The sequence below is a fragment of the Crotalus tigris genome, unplaced genomic scaffold (assembly GCF_016545835.1).
Source record: "Crotalus tigris isolate CLP2741 ecotype Arizona unplaced genomic scaffold, ASM1654583v1 scf7180000019218.882973, whole genome shotgun sequence".
In the NCBI taxonomy this organism is placed as follows: Eukaryota; Metazoa; Chordata; class Lepidosauria; order Squamata; family Viperidae; genus Crotalus; species Crotalus tigris.
Window position 1 is genome coordinate 225,243 of NW_024097440.1, and position 15,652 is coordinate 240,894.

The 15,652-nt window shown below is 41.2% G+C and overlaps 1 protein-coding gene across 3 annotated transcripts in view; it reads right to left on the minus strand.

The window, feature by feature from the left end:
• PKD2 (polycystin 2, transient receptor potential cation channel) overlaps nt 1-15,418 on the minus strand; it is a 28,834-nt gene extending 13,416 nt beyond the window's left edge. For 2 of the 3 annotated variants that reach the window (XM_039361195.1, XM_039361194.1), the window contains exons 1-7: nt 14,869-15,418; nt 8,132-8,242; nt 5,289-5,422; nt 3,760-4,010; nt 2,774-2,998; nt 1,174-1,402; nt 252-422 (exon numbers count right to left, since the gene is read on the minus strand). In XM_039361195.1, coding sequence (XP_039217129.1) covers nt 252-422; nt 1,174-1,402; nt 2,774-2,998; nt 3,760-4,010; nt 5,289-5,422; nt 8,132-8,242; nt 14,869-15,367 — 1,620 coding nt within the window. In that variant the 5' untranslated portion in view covers nt 15,368-15,418. Of the gene's footprint in view, nt 1-251; nt 423-1,173; nt 1,403-2,773; nt 2,999-3,759; nt 4,011-5,288; nt 5,423-6,476; nt 6,686-8,131; nt 8,243-14,868 lie in introns of those variants that run through there. The other variant, XM_039361196.1, reaches the window with a different exon arrangement.
• Nucleotides 15,419-15,652: the final 234 nt, after the last annotated feature.

Genomic DNA, 15,652 nt, shown 5'->3' on the forward strand with positions numbered 1-15,652 from the left:
ATGCCATGTCAGAAAGCAGTAAAAAAAAAAAAAACCTTAACTGCAAGGATTTTATTTATTGCAGTACATTGTTCTGTGTTCCTGACTTTTAGAATAGACATTAAAAGAACAAAAGAGAGACAGACCTTGAATGCAAATTGATTTTCCCCACTCCCAAATTATAACTAGTCACTTTTTCAAAAGAAAAAAAGACCAATGTTCTTATAAAGTGTCCTGATTTACTTGAATTATCTCAGTAAAATTTGAATTACCTTTATCCAGACGAAAAACATGGTAACAGCTGCAACATTATTGAACTGGGTTTGCCAGTATGCTAAAGGTTCAAAATTGGGGAAGCTATTTTGATCTTCCAGCAGTTTCTTCACTAGCTTATTCACAGTAGATATTCGATAGATATTCAATCCAATAGCTGCCAATGATAGCTGAGAATAGAAAAAATAAAAGAAAAAAAAACATACACAAAGTTTGGTGGACTAACTTTATTGCTCCTGCATAATATTGTAATCCTGTCAATATAGACTTAACTGTTCTTTTAACTTCTAGTTTACACATGGTACCGCCAAAAGAAAACATTCTGGGTATCTTTAGTATTATAAGTACATATTTGGAGTATTGAGGAAACAGTATTGAAAAGAGATTCAAAAAGATTGTCCACATATTGGGAGACCACTCTGAAATTCATGGCCCATCCCTTTGGGCCCTTCATAATGTCTTAAAAACATGGCTTTATGCTCAAGCCTGGGGCCCATCTTAGGGAACCATCTCCTGATTGTATGTATGATGGATTAAGATGATGCCCGGCTATTTATTTTTATTTTATGTGTCTTTATACATTTATTGTAAGCCTCCTAACATCGCATAAAAGTCAAATGGGCACCTACATAAATAAAGTAGATAATATAGTATAAAATGCTTTGTAGTATAAGCATCTGGTTTCCTGTTCCATTGCTTTGGCTACTGATTCATCAAAGATGGGAAGGCTGCTGTTTATTTCAAATAATTTTTTTTTTCTAGCAGCATCAGGAAGGAAGGCATCTCTAGCAGTTGTGGTATAGAAGGGACAAAGAAGGAGGCTTCTGTCTCTTTGTTCACCAGAAACTTGAGAGTTGACAACTCCCTACAAAGTTTCCAGAATATTTCAAAGTAGCTCAGTATTTAAATGGGTTTACTTACTGTGATAATGAGAATGTCGAGACAGTTCCAAAGACTCCTAAAATAGAACAACCTGTGAATGTGAATTTCCAGGATTTCTTCCACCACATAATAAATAATAAAGAGGCAAAAAACAAGTTCACAAGCAGCCAAGAAAAAGTCAAAAGTGGAAATGTAGTGGATTAACTTCACTGGCTGGAATTGCCAGGATGTCAGGAGGCCTCCGGTGGGTGGAAATTCCACCAATAACCTGCATTTAAAAATAAAAGTTATCTTGTCATAGATCATTCTTTTATTGCTCAGCTGATATTAAATATCTTTTTTAACCCAAGGGTGGACAATTAAGCTGTTAAAGTGATAAGTAACAATATCCATTTGCACTACTCAGGTGACCCTGAGGACACAGGTAAACCTCCAAATGTAATGTAATACAATGTAATAGTAGTAAAGTTGGAAGGGACCTTGGAGGTCATCTAGTCCAACCCCCTGCTCAGGCAGGAAACCCTACACCATTTTGGACAAATGGCTGTCCAGTCTCTTCTTAAAAACTTCCAGTGTTGGAGCATTTACTGCTTCTGGCCTCAACAACTCTCTAAAAGAATGCAAATGACCAACTGTCTGCAAGGAGTATAAATCCTTCCATTCCCCACCATCCAGTCAGAGCTGAGAAGCTCCTTGGATGAGAAGCGAAACAGTCTTAAAAGAAAAAAAGCACTTTTGGAACTTTTACCTACATGCTATTATTCTTATTAAAAAATACCCCAAATCCACAACATTAATTATAGCCTCATGAGAGAGAGAAAAAAAACACATTATGGGTAGCATGGCCTTCCTGTTGAGTATAATGGAGATGACACCAACATGGTTCGCCTAGTGCACCAGTTGCGGCCTTATTTGGACCGGGAGGCTTTACTCACAGTCACTCATGCCCTTGTCACCTCAAGACTGGATTACTGTAATGCGCTCTACATGGGGCTACCCTTGAAGAGCGTTCGGAGGCTGCAGTTGGTTCAGAACGCAGCCGCGAGAGCGATTGTGGGCGCACCAAGGTACGCCCACGTGTCACCTATCCTCCGCGAGCTGCACTGGCTTCCTGTGGGTCTCCGGACGCAATTCAAGGTGTTGGTTATAACCTTTAAAGCCCTTCATGGCATAGGGCCAGGTTACTTACAGGACCGCATTCTGCCGCATAACTCCCAGAGACCGGTGAGGTCCCATAGACTGGGCCTCCTTCAGGTCCCGTCGGCCAGACAATGTCGGCTGGCGGGCCCTCGGGGAAGGGCCTTTTCTGTGGTGGCTCCGACCTGGTGGAATCAGCTTCCCCCCGAGGTTCGAACTACTCCCACCCTGCCGGCCTTTAAGAAGGCCGTTAAAACCCTCCTGTTCCAGCAGGCCTGGGGCTGATGTCCCCGGGGGGGTGGGATATGATCGGACTCGCGGTATGACTGCTTTATTTTATTGTTTTATCATTGTTTTAACTTTGTACGCTGCCCTGAGTCCTTTGGGATTGGGCGGCATATAAATACTGAAATAAATAAATAAATAAATAAACATGCACCAGAAGGTGGCTTCACAAATCAAGAGTTAATGCTCAGTTAATAGTCAAACAGTCCATGCTCACCTGACAATGAAGAATAGATTGATATTTGCATTGTACACAGAAAAGTCGATAAATACTGCCCTTGTGCCTCTGTCAAGCCACAAGTTGTTCTTAAGGACAGCAATCAAGGCAGAGGTGTCTTCTTTGCTTTTTGAGAGCTCCTGGTAATAGCCAGCTCCACTGTATGTGGCGATCAACCCCCAGTGGCTGCTCCCATTCAAGTCTTTTTCACTGCTATATGTCCATCTACAACACAACATTAGAATCATGAGAATTACAAGAATCCTGCCTCCGTTACTGCCATCTTGAACACTTATGAAACGAATTATCCCCAATCCACCCTTGGGTTAAAAAAGATATTTAAGCAGTAAAACATGACAAAAGATTTGAATATCCGTTGAATCTGCAGTATGCGCCATACATTGAATATTTTTCCTAGTAGGTGGGGTGGCAGCAACTTGCAGGGGCCATCTCCAGAATAGTTTATCAGCTGTCTTAGTAGCATTGAAAAGCATGAGCATATTTGGTATAAAATTGGGTATGGGTTGCTCGTGTGGCATGCTCTGTTACTGTAGTCAAACATCAAAAATGGAGTACTGTCCTATTGGGTATGCGTATGGGTAACCTAAGGGCTGATAATGTACTCTACACCCCCTCTGCCTTATTAAAATGCATTATTAAGTCTTGATCAATAAAAGTTTCATAGCTGGCACATCTGGTAAGCATATAGAGGTTTGGTCTCCAGAACATAAGAAGAATAAACTTTAAATAGAATGAATGAATGAAGAAATGTAGTTGTTATCTGATGTTATGGATGTGGTTGTTTAAAGGCTTAGAAGGTTTAAGTCCTGTTAAATAGCTATGAGATTATGACATCTATGGCAACTTTATGACCTGGGGACTGCAACTCCCAGAATTCCTGAGCCAACATGGAGTTGAAGTCCACAAGTCATAAAGTTGCCACAGTTACCCATGCCTGGTCTATATGAATGTGAACAAATACATACGCTGTCCCATTCCGGAGCCCAAATGGAGCAGTGTCCTCATTAGCCACTGAATAAACATCGTAACAGTCTTTTATTTCATCTTTTAAATCTTCAGGTATTGAACATGAGGCATTCCTCACTTTCAGCTGCCGGATACGAGGCACTCCTAAAAGTAGATTCTCGTGGTAGATGAAACTTCTGTTTTCTGCTACGGTTTTATTATTGTACCACATCTCCCAGTACAGTCCATCCAACAACGGCCCCTCAGTGAACTGAAAGATTAAGCAGAATGTTTTAGATTGAGGATCAGTGATGCACTGCCTCTGGCGCTACTTGCTGGACTCTACTAAATTTCAGCCATTAAAAAAATATTTTAAAAGGAATTATTTTTAATTCATATTAAAAGTTAATAAGCTGCCTTGATAGATAGATAGATAGATAGATAGATAGATAGATAGATAGATAGATAGATAGACAGACAGACAGACAGACAGACAGACAGACAGACAGACAGACAGACAGACAGATAAATGATAGATACAGTAGACCACTACATATACCTTGGCCAACGTATCTCAATGGAAGGTGATACAATAAAGGAAATTGAACAGTGTGTTAAATGTGGTTGGCAGGCATTCAGCAAACTAATAATAATTTTCAAGAATTACCTCCCCCTATGGCTGAAGAGAAATGTTTTTATCAGTGTGTGTTACCTGCTCTAACATAAGCCAGTGAAGCGTGGACACTAAGCTCACAGTTGATAGAAAAGCAACAAATGTCATAAAGAGCCATGGAAAGATACATCTTCGGCAGTACAAGACAAGATAGAAAGACCTGCACATGGATTAGAACATAGTTCCCCAACCTTTCTGGCTTTGCGGAACAGCATGGGGGGGGAGGGGGAAGGAATGGTTCAGCACGAGCTGTGGGCAAGCATGTGCATGTGTGCAGCTCCATTTGCGTGAGCAGCAGGCATGAGTGTGTGTCTGCTTGCTGCATTGGGCACTCTGGTTTTGAACAGCTCTTGCCCCGTTAGTGGGCCATGGCCTGGGGGTTGGGGACTCCATGACTAGAGAACAATCAAAAATATACGATATCATCAAGAGAGTAAAAGAACTGAAATGGAAATGAGCTGGTTACATAGCAAGAAGAACTGATGGCAGGTGGACCAAGGCAGTCATAGAATGAATCCCACTTGATAAAAAGCGTCCATGAAAGAGACCTAAAACAAAGTGGATCAACAACATCAGCAAGTATTGTGGGCTCAGTTGGCAAAAGAAAGCTCAGGACTGTATTATGGAAGAGTCCTTCATCCCGCAGTGGATAGACAATGACTAGAGTGAGAGTGAGAGAGAGAGAGAGAGAGAGAGAGAGAGAGAGTGTAAGGCTGAGTCAACCTTGAGCTGGTGAGAATCGAACTGCTGGAGTCAGCAGAATTAGCCTGCAAAACTGCATTCTAACCACTGTGCCACCAGGGGTTTCATACTAGGTTAAATCTGAGTGATATGCATAAAGCTTAAAGATATCAAGAATCACATTTCAATTAGTACCTTCCAGAAGTCTTCCATAGTAGACAAAGATCTGAAATTGGTTTTCTCCATCTTTGATACTGGTGTATCGAGAAAGAGCTGAGACATTACTCTTGTGTAGTAGTAAATGTTAGAATTCACCATTCCGTAGGATACTGTAAACATGAATTTGGAAATAATATGTATTTCAGATAGAAATTTATTAATCACCATCTTCAACTATAACATGTAAGCAAGCATAAAGTAATATTTTCTTATCTGCTATATTATCAAGAATGATCTCACATGGGGCTCTTTAGGATGAACCTAGATGCCAGACATTGTCTATGTTTAATGCTAAATGCACAAGAAGTAAGCCTTCCTCCACATATTATGAATGAATTTTCCCAACATCAACCAAAAAGTAAATACAGTTCTTCTGTATTCTTTTCAATAGATCCTTCATACCTTTCTAGAAACTCTTGTGTTCAAGGAACCCAGGACAATGGGGAACCTGTAGCCATCTAAAATAATAAGATGGATTGATGTACGGTATATGTGTATTTGCTGTTTATTTTCTTCTTTCTTTTACTTTGTTTTAGTTGCTGACTAAATGCTGTAATAAAATTGAATTGAAACTGAAATTATCCAGATTCAGTTTCTGAAGAAAATGCACACTGAAGGCAGTCCTCTTATCCAATCATTAAGATATGGACTAGTTTCTAATACTAAACCTATTTGTTTATATTTAATATTTGAAAAAGCAAAAAGCAAAAACATGAAAAAGGTACATGCATTTCTAATTTATTTGTTTTGGTGTCCAGAAAAGCATCTGCAGTGAAGTTGGTTTACTTAGTGAAGCACTTAACTGTAGCTAAATTCAGTTAATCGCCGGCCCAATTATACTCTCTAGCAGAAATACGTAAAACTCTGCAGGAGACTGCATTGCAGAGGAAAGACAGAGCTCTTTCAATATTTTATGTATCCCTAAAATGTTTTAAGAACCAGTTTGGTGTGCTTGTTAAAACCACCAAGCTGGACATCAAAAGACTGTGTGTTCTAACCCTGCCTGAAGCAGGGTTATGAAGCTTGCCAGGGGATCTTGGATCAGTTATTCTCTCTCAGCCCTTGGAAGAACGAAATGGCAAATTATTTTACCAAGGCTTTGTGCAGATACTGTAATTGCCAAGAGTCAAGATTGACTCAAAGGGACAAAAAAAAACCACATACCCCATAATTGAAGAGAGAATAGCTCTTTTAATATCATCAATACAGGCACCCATCATGATTTCGAATTGTGGTATTGGAGAAGACTCTTAAGCAGTGGTGGGATTCAGCCATTTTGCACCACTTCGGCAGAACCAGTAACTAATTTTTTGTTGCCCAGGCCCAGAATGGACTTCCGGAAGCAGCATCTACACAGAGAACCAGTTATTCACATATTTGAATCCCACCACTGCTCTTAAACGTCTTTGGACTGCAGGGAGATCAAATCAGTCAATCCTAAAGGAAATCAACCCTGTCTGTTCTTTGGAAGGAGAGATACTGAAGATGAAATACTTTGGCCACCAAATGAGAAGAGAGGAGTCATTGGAAAAGACCCTGATGTTGGGAAAGAAGGCAGGCAAAAGGAAAAGGACACAGCAGAGGATAAGATGGTTAGACAGTGTCATCAATGCAGTGAACATGAATTTGAGCAAACTCCAGGAGACAATACAGAACAGGGAAGCCTAGCATGCTATGCTTCATGGGGTCACGAAAAGTCGGACTTGGCGATTGAACAATATCATGTTGGTTTTGTAATGGAAAGAACAAGGACACAATCTCCCTTTATTGTTAATAAAGATTGTATTTGTAATATTGAATGTTTTATATGTCTACATTTATTTATAAGATATTATTTTGCAAATTAATCATCATTTTTAAAAATAACAATAGAGTGGGAATACACACACACACACTTATTTATATCCCATATTTATTATTTTTATAAATAACTGAAGAGGGCAAGCATACAGCATCTAATATTCTGCCTGTTATTTTTCCCACAATACCAGCCCGGTGAGATGATACCAACAGCTGGCTTTATAAGGGAAATATAACTTGAATACAATATGTGCACAGGACTATGGAAATAGCCTTGAAGAAAATATGCAGCAACTGTTAGGAAACATGTACGCAACCCAGGAAAACATGAGCATGTGAGAAGAAAACTCAAAATAATGTCAATTTGAGACTCTTTGGTATAGACCAGGGGTCTTCAAACTTGGCCCTTTTATGACTTGTGGACTTCAACTCCCAGAATTCCTCAGCCAGCGTGCCTGGCTGAGGAATTCTGAGAGTTGAAGTCCACAAGTCATAAAAAGGCCAAGTTTGAAGACCTCTGGTATAAACAGACAGAGGGAAGGAGAAAGTCTACAGGTTCTGATATTATAGCTTATAGTAAGTAATATGTTTTTTGGGGGTGTGCATGACTGTTTCCTGATCTGCTCTACCTTGTAAAACTAATAGTATTGTATTTATTATTTTATGGCAGTAGAAGTCTATATAACTGATATAGCCACTAAAGCTGACTTTGTAAAATCTCAGACTATACATTTTTTCTTATTATTTTAAAATTATAGACTGAAATTGTAATATACTTTTAGAATTATCTTCTTCAAATTATTTTCCCTAGATCTTGACTCAATCTACAGCCATATGAATTAAAGAACAGGTTTTGGAAGTTATTATAGCATATATGGATTAGCAATTTTCTGAACATCAAATTTGACTGGATAAGCAATAATCATGGCCTCAATTGAAGAAATCTTTCAGAACTCATTTCCATTATATATTAAATATCAGTTTATCATCACATTAAAATATCAGCAAAGACTACTTACGGATTGATAGGACCACAAGAAAAATCAAATATGTTATTAGCTCACGTAAAACACTTTTCAAGTATTTCTCTCGAGTTGTAGTTTCTTCCATGAGCCGAGTACCCCACAGACCTTAAAAAGAATAACCAGGAATCCATAAGAAATAGGATATATTGGTATATGAAAGGGATCAGTATAAACTAGCAATCGTTTGCCATTGTTTAGTCTGATGTATAGGTTTGGGCATTTATTTCCACCTTACAAGATTAACATAAGACTTATTTTATATTAATCCAATAAGTTATACCTATTAACCAGAAAAACAAGGAAAAGAACCAGAAAGGGATGAAAGATTGCTACCTAACATGTAATAACTGAATGCAGGTAGTCCTTGACTTACAACCTTTCATTTAGTGACTGAAATTACAACAGCACTGAAAGTGACCACTTTTTATATTTACAACTTGTGGGAAGTCAGCCCCCCCCCCAGAAGGAAATATTAAAAGGGCAGAAAAATATATTTCCTCAAAGGATCTTAAAGAGGCAGAAAAGCATGCCAGTTTTCTTAATAGCCCGAAGTCTCCCTCCCCTAAACAGAAACTAGCTCTATAGAAATGCAGATGTAAACCATCCAGGAAGGCTGGAGGCCCCCAGCTAAAAGTTTGGAAGACAAAGACACCTAAAATCTACATACCCCACCCAAACTCTAAGACAGGACATAATAGGATTAACCCACAGATGCCAAAGGGCCACCTAGACTCAGGTCAGAATACATGACATAGGAAATACAAAGCCTCAAACAGGAACAGGAAAGAACTCCAAACAAAAGCTCCAGAGGGTATAAAAACCCACTCCCTTCATATGCTCACTCTTTTCTCTTCCAGAGCCATCTTTCTGTCTGGCTCTCCTCTTCAATAAACTACAACCTTTTTTCTAAAGCAGTCACCATGTTGTTTATTCCAGGTTGGACTGAACCATGATGAAGACTTTTCCTTCAGCAAACTATTGCAGCATCCTTCTGGCCACATGATCAAAATTCAGATGCTTGGCAACTGGTTCATATTTATGACGATTGAAGTATCCCAGGGTCATGGGATCCCCTTTTGCGACCTTCTGATAAGCAAAGTCAGTGAGGAAGTCAGATTCATTTAACAGCCATGTTATTAACAACTACAGGATTCACTTAACAACTGTGGTAAGAAAGGTCATAAAATGGGGCAAAATTCACTTAACAACTGTCTTTCTTAGCAATGGACTTTGGGGCTCAAATGTGGTTATAAATTGAGGACTACCTGTATATCATTTGCATAAATAGTACATCACTGCAGTTCTAAGTACTACCAAGATAGCTCAAGCGGAAGAACAGTGACCACTGATAAGACTAACCAAGTTAGAATGGCAAAGCTTGGCCAGAAAAAAGCACCTTTTGCAATTTTTACTGAAGATATGGAAATAGGTTTTGCAGGCAAAAGAAAAAATCTGAAAAACACATATACAAATTTAGTGGAACAGCATTTGGCTCTAGGTAAAGAAATAAGTTTATCTTTGTCTTATTGGCAGTTAACAACTTTTCTCTCAAGACCAACACAGTAACAATGAAACCAATGGCAACAGCATATAAATACATTGGAATGCTGGTGCACTATTTACAAACACTGCTAAATTGATGTTTTAAAAAGCAATACTCCACTAATGCAGTTTATTGCAAAGGTTCTTCTACAATGTGCTCTGTAAGAAATCATCAAAAAGGATTTAAAGATTTTAAACATCCTAAATAGGCCAAAACAGTTACTCAGCCTCTTCTGGAAGCCAGCCAGCCCAGAAAGCTCAAAATATGTGTTAACAGCCAACAAAGTAACAAAAAGAACTATAAAGTTCTACATTATTGAAAGTCCACTGAAGCTAGGCTCTTCTGTATCCGTTTATTAAACTTGTATGTATATGTACAAATTTGTAATTGGTACAAAGTTTGTAAAATGTATTTGCATGCTGTTGCATATCCCACTTGCCTGAGAAACAGGGACCCTTGCAAAAGATAAATTGACAGAGTTTTGTAGAAGTTTGCACATTATCTAGTACCAATTACCACCCACTTGAACAACAGGAGAAAAAATTAGGACAGTGAAGATATTTTTGGTCTCAACTTTCACCAGTTCTGGCTAATGGCAAAGAATTTCAATCCAAAATTTCTGAAGGATATCAGATTGCCCACATTTACTCTGTAAGGATCAGGGATTTGTCTTAGTATCTGAACAGATGTGTCAAGTTATAGTGCAAAGGAAAGGACTCTAAACATTTCCCACTTTTTTTTAAAAAAAAAAAACCAAGCTATGTTAAATCGTATCAGTTTTGTATTAGACCAACAATGAAGATCAATCCCTGTCCCGTAACAGTGGATCCTGACGTAAGAACTAAAAGATATATGTTGCCAAAAAAGTGCATCAAATCAGTATATACATCCAAACAGTAGTTGTACAAAATGTGCTCATTTCATCATACCAAAGGCATGTTACTAAAAATAACAGCATGAGCTATCCACAGAAGGAATTGCAATGCAAGAAAAAGGGTATAACTTAAGATATATTACGCCCAGTAAGTAAGCTTGCAAATATAGCTTAACAGCTAAAAAGAGCTAATCTTTTTAGCTGTTAACATCTGTCTCAAATAATTATCATTTGTGGTTTTTTAAAATTAACTTTTAAGATATATGCTACTTTGTAGCAGGATTTTTCTATTCTGTGAACCATCCTGCATATAAATAAATTACAAGCAAACATTATATGAAAAGAAGCGAGTGAGATACAAATAAACGGCTTACAGTACAAAGCTGAAAGTAGCTGCAGTTATGTTTTTTTGTTTTTTTTTTTACTTCTAAGGATTAATATGGCTACTCTTCTGGAATTTGTAGCTAACTAGATGGTTATCCTGAACTGGAACAAATGAGCAAAAGCTGGTTGGCCAGGCAACAGAAACTTTGAAATGCATTCTGAATGGATTGCAGTTTGTAACACTTGGCAAAGAAATATTTTATTTTTGGGAAAAAAAGAAGCATAGCTTAAAAAATAGACAGTCTATGAATTCTGTCTGGTGCCCAATGTAAAAGTTTCATATTTTTTCAGGAAAGGAAAAGGCTTAAAGCTTCTCCTTAAGACCTTTCATTTTGTAAATGTTTTTGCTCATACAGGCGAAGACTACCTCAGCTTGCCTTACACAGGGCCTTCAGAGACAAGATGAAAGCGATGTCAAAGAGATAAGCAGAAAGATGTTGTCAAGATACGTTTGTACTTTGCTTAGGAGCAACGGGGGACAGGCCTCAAAGCATGTGAATAAATTGCAGTGAAGTTGGCAAATTATGTAACATTGTCTGAATGCCCACATCTGCAGCACGGTAACAAGAAGTCTGAATTCAGAAGAAAAATCATGTGATTTCAGGAAAAAAAAGTTTTCAAACACACACACACATGCACATAGAGACTTTGAAATAGTGACAATGGATTGTCCTTCAAATACATATGACCAGTTCCACATTATAAGTGAACAGATTTGCATTACCTACTTTATTTTTTATAAAAACTGCTAGGTTCCACCAATGTGTTTTAAATTTAGATAGCAAGGGTTAGTATTCAGGAATATTTTAACTGTTATAGTAGAACTAGACAACCACAAACTCCTTGGGTTATTGTTTCGAAGATATCTCCTTACTAGATTTCTCAATGCTTTCAACAGTGGCAGAGCTTCTAAGGTACAGGTGGTCCTCAACTTATGACCACAACTGAGCCCAAAATTTCTGTTGCTAAGTGAGACATTTGTTAAGTGAGTTTTGTCCCATTTTACCTTTCTTGCCACAGTCATTAAATGAATCACTACAGTTGTTAAGTTAGTAATATGGTTGTTAAGTGAATCTGGTTTCCCCATTGACTTTGCTTGTCAGGTCACAAAAAGTGATGACATGACCCCAGGATATTGCAAATACGAGTCAGTTATCAAGCGTCTCGATTTTGACCATCGGGATGTTGCAGTAGTCATAAGCCACTTTTTCAGTGCTGTTGTAACTTTGAACATTCTCTATATGAACTCTATATGATGGTTGTAAGTTGAGGACTACCTGTACTTGAAAAATTCTTAAAAATTCAAATAGCTATTCAGAGATGTATCTGCCTTGAAAGTAGCTCACATTTACACTGTATAGTACAGTTAGGTATCAGCAGTTGACCACAGGAAATGTTTTATAACCATATCATAAAATTACAGAGTTGGAAGGGACCTTTGAGGGCATCTAGTCCAGGGCTTTTCAACCTTTTCACCCATTGTACCACTTTTAGGATATGGCAACATCCGAGAACCACCAGTCGCCTAGGAAGGTGTCAAAAATCTGATGACCCCCCCAAAAGGAAAAAAGTGATAAAGTACAGGTAGTCCTTGACTTACAACAGTTCGCTTAGTGACTGTTCGGAGTTACAATGGCACTGAAAAGTTCCCCCCAAGCCACAGCCGAGCAAGACACCTGCCTGCCTGCCTGGCCGCGCTCTTCCTCCTGTCCGAGGTTTTCATTGTTGTGAGCATTTCTGTTGAGGATTGGCAGCGGGGGTGGAGTGGGGGGTGTTTGGTTTTTATTCTCCCCGTCTGCTGGGTGGTTGTAGCAGGTTTTGGTCACTTCACATGACCCTGGGACATGGTGACCATCATAAATATCAATCAGTTGCCAAGCATCTGAATGTAAATCACAAGACCCTGGAGATGCTGCAATATTCCAGCTGATTGGCGCTTCTTCTGGGCTCAGCAGAAGCGCCAGGATCAGTATTGCTTTCCAGCTGATTGGTGTTTCTTCAGGGCTCAACAGAAGCATCAGATCAGCGCTGAGCTCCAGCTGGAGCCTGGTGCTGATCCTGGCACTTCCACTGAGCCCTGACAGCCCTGAAGAAGCGCCGATCAGCTGGAAAGTGGCCCTGATCCTGGCGCTTCCGCTGAGCCCTTCAGCTCCAACCATCTCTCGTTCAGGCTGGTGCGGTGCTGCCACCGGTTCAGCTCATTTCCCTCCCCCGCTACCACTTTTCTAGGATGATCACGTACCACCTGCCAGGTGCCAATGTACCACAGGTGGTACCCATACCACTGATTGAAAAGCCCTGTTCTAGTCCAACCCCCAGCTCTGTCATAAAGTGCTTTATAGAGTTCGCCAAATTTCAATTCAACAGGATTCCAGATTTTGCATTCTGTACAGTAGCCCATTAAAGATATTTTGGTTGAAAACGTTTTGTCTTATGATGCACTATTTCACCCAGTTAAAGGCTATAGACACCATGTTATTTTTGTTGTGCGATCATCCGGATATTCTTAAGGCCAAAATGAGAACATCGAAACACATTATGTTTGGGGCTGTAAAGAAAGCCCTAAACCTTTTTATTCACAATCATTCTTTCTCCAATTAGAAAACCACAGACTGCAACTTAAAATCAAAATTAAACCCATCTGGAGGATATCAATTTGGAAAAAGTCAAGCCACCCATGAAAGGAATAAAATTCAGATAACAATTATTGGAAAAATGGAAAAAGTTCAGAGAAGAGCAACTAAGATGATCCAAGGCCTGGAGACCAAAACATATGAAGAACAGCGGCAGGACTTGGGTTTGGCTAGTCTAAAAAAAAGAAGAAATAGGGATGACATGATAGCAGTATTCTAGTATTTGAGGGGCTGCCATAAAGAGGAGGGGGTCAGGTTGTTCACCAGAGGGAAGGATGAGAAACAATGTTTGGAAACTGATAAAAGAGAGAAGCAACCTGGAATTAAGGAGAAAGTTCCCAACAGTGAGGACCATTAACCAGCGGAACAGCTTGCCTACAGAAATCATGGGTGCTCCATCACTGGAGGTTTTTAAGAAGAGATTAGACAGTCACTTGTCTGAGATGGTATAGGTCAGTGGTTCTCAACCTGTGGGTCGGGACCCCATTTGGAGTCGAACGACCATTTCACGGGGGTCGCCAAACAACGCAGTCTGCCATTTTTTTCTCCTTTTCCTTAGCTGTGCTACTCCCTTTTATTCTATTGGCTTTTGAAAGCCAATAGAATAGACTCTCTTGAATAGAGTCTAATTCTATTGGCTTTCCAAAGCCAATAGGAATTGTCCAGGCTGTCTCTGCCCTGCTGAGCCCGCCAAAAGTCCCATTCTGCAAACGGTGCTGCACCAGTTGAGTAGTCCTCGACTTATGACCGGTTGAGTAGTCCTTGGTTTACAACCAGTTGGGGGTCGCGGCATTAAAAAGGTTGAGAACCACTGGTATAGGTTCTCCTGCTTGAGTGGGGGGCTGGACTAGAAGACCTCCAAGGTTCTGTTCTGTTCTATTCTATTCATAAATAAATAAAAACCTTGAAGTTAACGAAAGTACCAAAATACACAGTAACCCCTCCCTCTTTATAATTAAAATTCAGTGCCTTTTGAGCTAGAGCAGTTGTTTTGGTAAACATTATGGAACTTATTGGCTATTCCCTTCTGGATTATTATTTTTTTTTTTTTGAGTTTTCAGGCTAACTAATAGATAATCCTGGGGCTCTCCTGGTGGTCTCCCATCCTGCTTTACGGTTTTGAGGGAGGGGGGGTTGAGCTGAACTCTGCGCCCTTCAGGTCCCAGTCCTGCTGGCAGCCACAGGTAAATGCATCAGCCAAGGGCTGCCCTTCCTTCCAGGAGCAGAAAAGTCGCGTCCGAGAGCAGCTGGGTTAGGGGCGGGGAGGCGAGGCTGACCCGGGCGGGCGCTCACTCACCTCGCAGTCGGCTCGCCAGCCCTTTGGCCCAGGCGATCCGGCGCGGCGGGGGCTCCGCGGCCTCGCCATTGCCCTCTTCGGGAGCGAAGCGCGCGGGCAGGGCGTCTCCCGCTCCTGCGCCCGCGGGGAAGGGATGGCCCCGCTCCCCTCCGTCCTCCTCCTCTTCCTCGCCCCGCCGCCTGCGCCGCCGCTGCCTGCCCTGCGCGGCGTCTCCGCTTCGAGCGCTGGGCCCGCCGGAGGTCGGCGAGGCCGCGTCGTCCCGGCCCCACTCCACGTCCATCCTCAGCACCGGTCCCGCCACCGCCGTCGCCACCCTGGCCGGGTCTTCCTCCTCGGGCTCAAAGACCGGGTTGTCCCGGCTCCAGGCCTGCCTCGAGCAAGAGGAGAGCGGCGGCGAGGGCGAGCCAGCAGGCTGTCCGAGCTGCCCCAGCTCCAGCTGCTCAAGACCGCCCGGGGGGCAAAGTCCAGCGCGGCCGCCGCCGCCCCCCGCGCCCGCCATTGTCCCTTTGCAAGCCCCGCCGCTTCAGGAGTTTCCCCGCAGCCCCGCCGAGTAACGGGGCGGGAAATGAGCGCCCTCGCCCCCTTTTCTCCCCATCCCCGCCCACAGCGCCTCGGCGGCCAGGCCGGCGGAGCCAACAGCCTCCTCGGACGGCCTGAGAAGGGGAGAGAAGCTCCTGAGCTGGACGGGCTTCTTTGCGGTGGAAAGTGGCGCTGCTGGGGATCTCTGAGCCGATTTTCCCAGGAGTAAAAATCTCCCCGAGTTTCTTTGGAGTCGTTTCCAAGG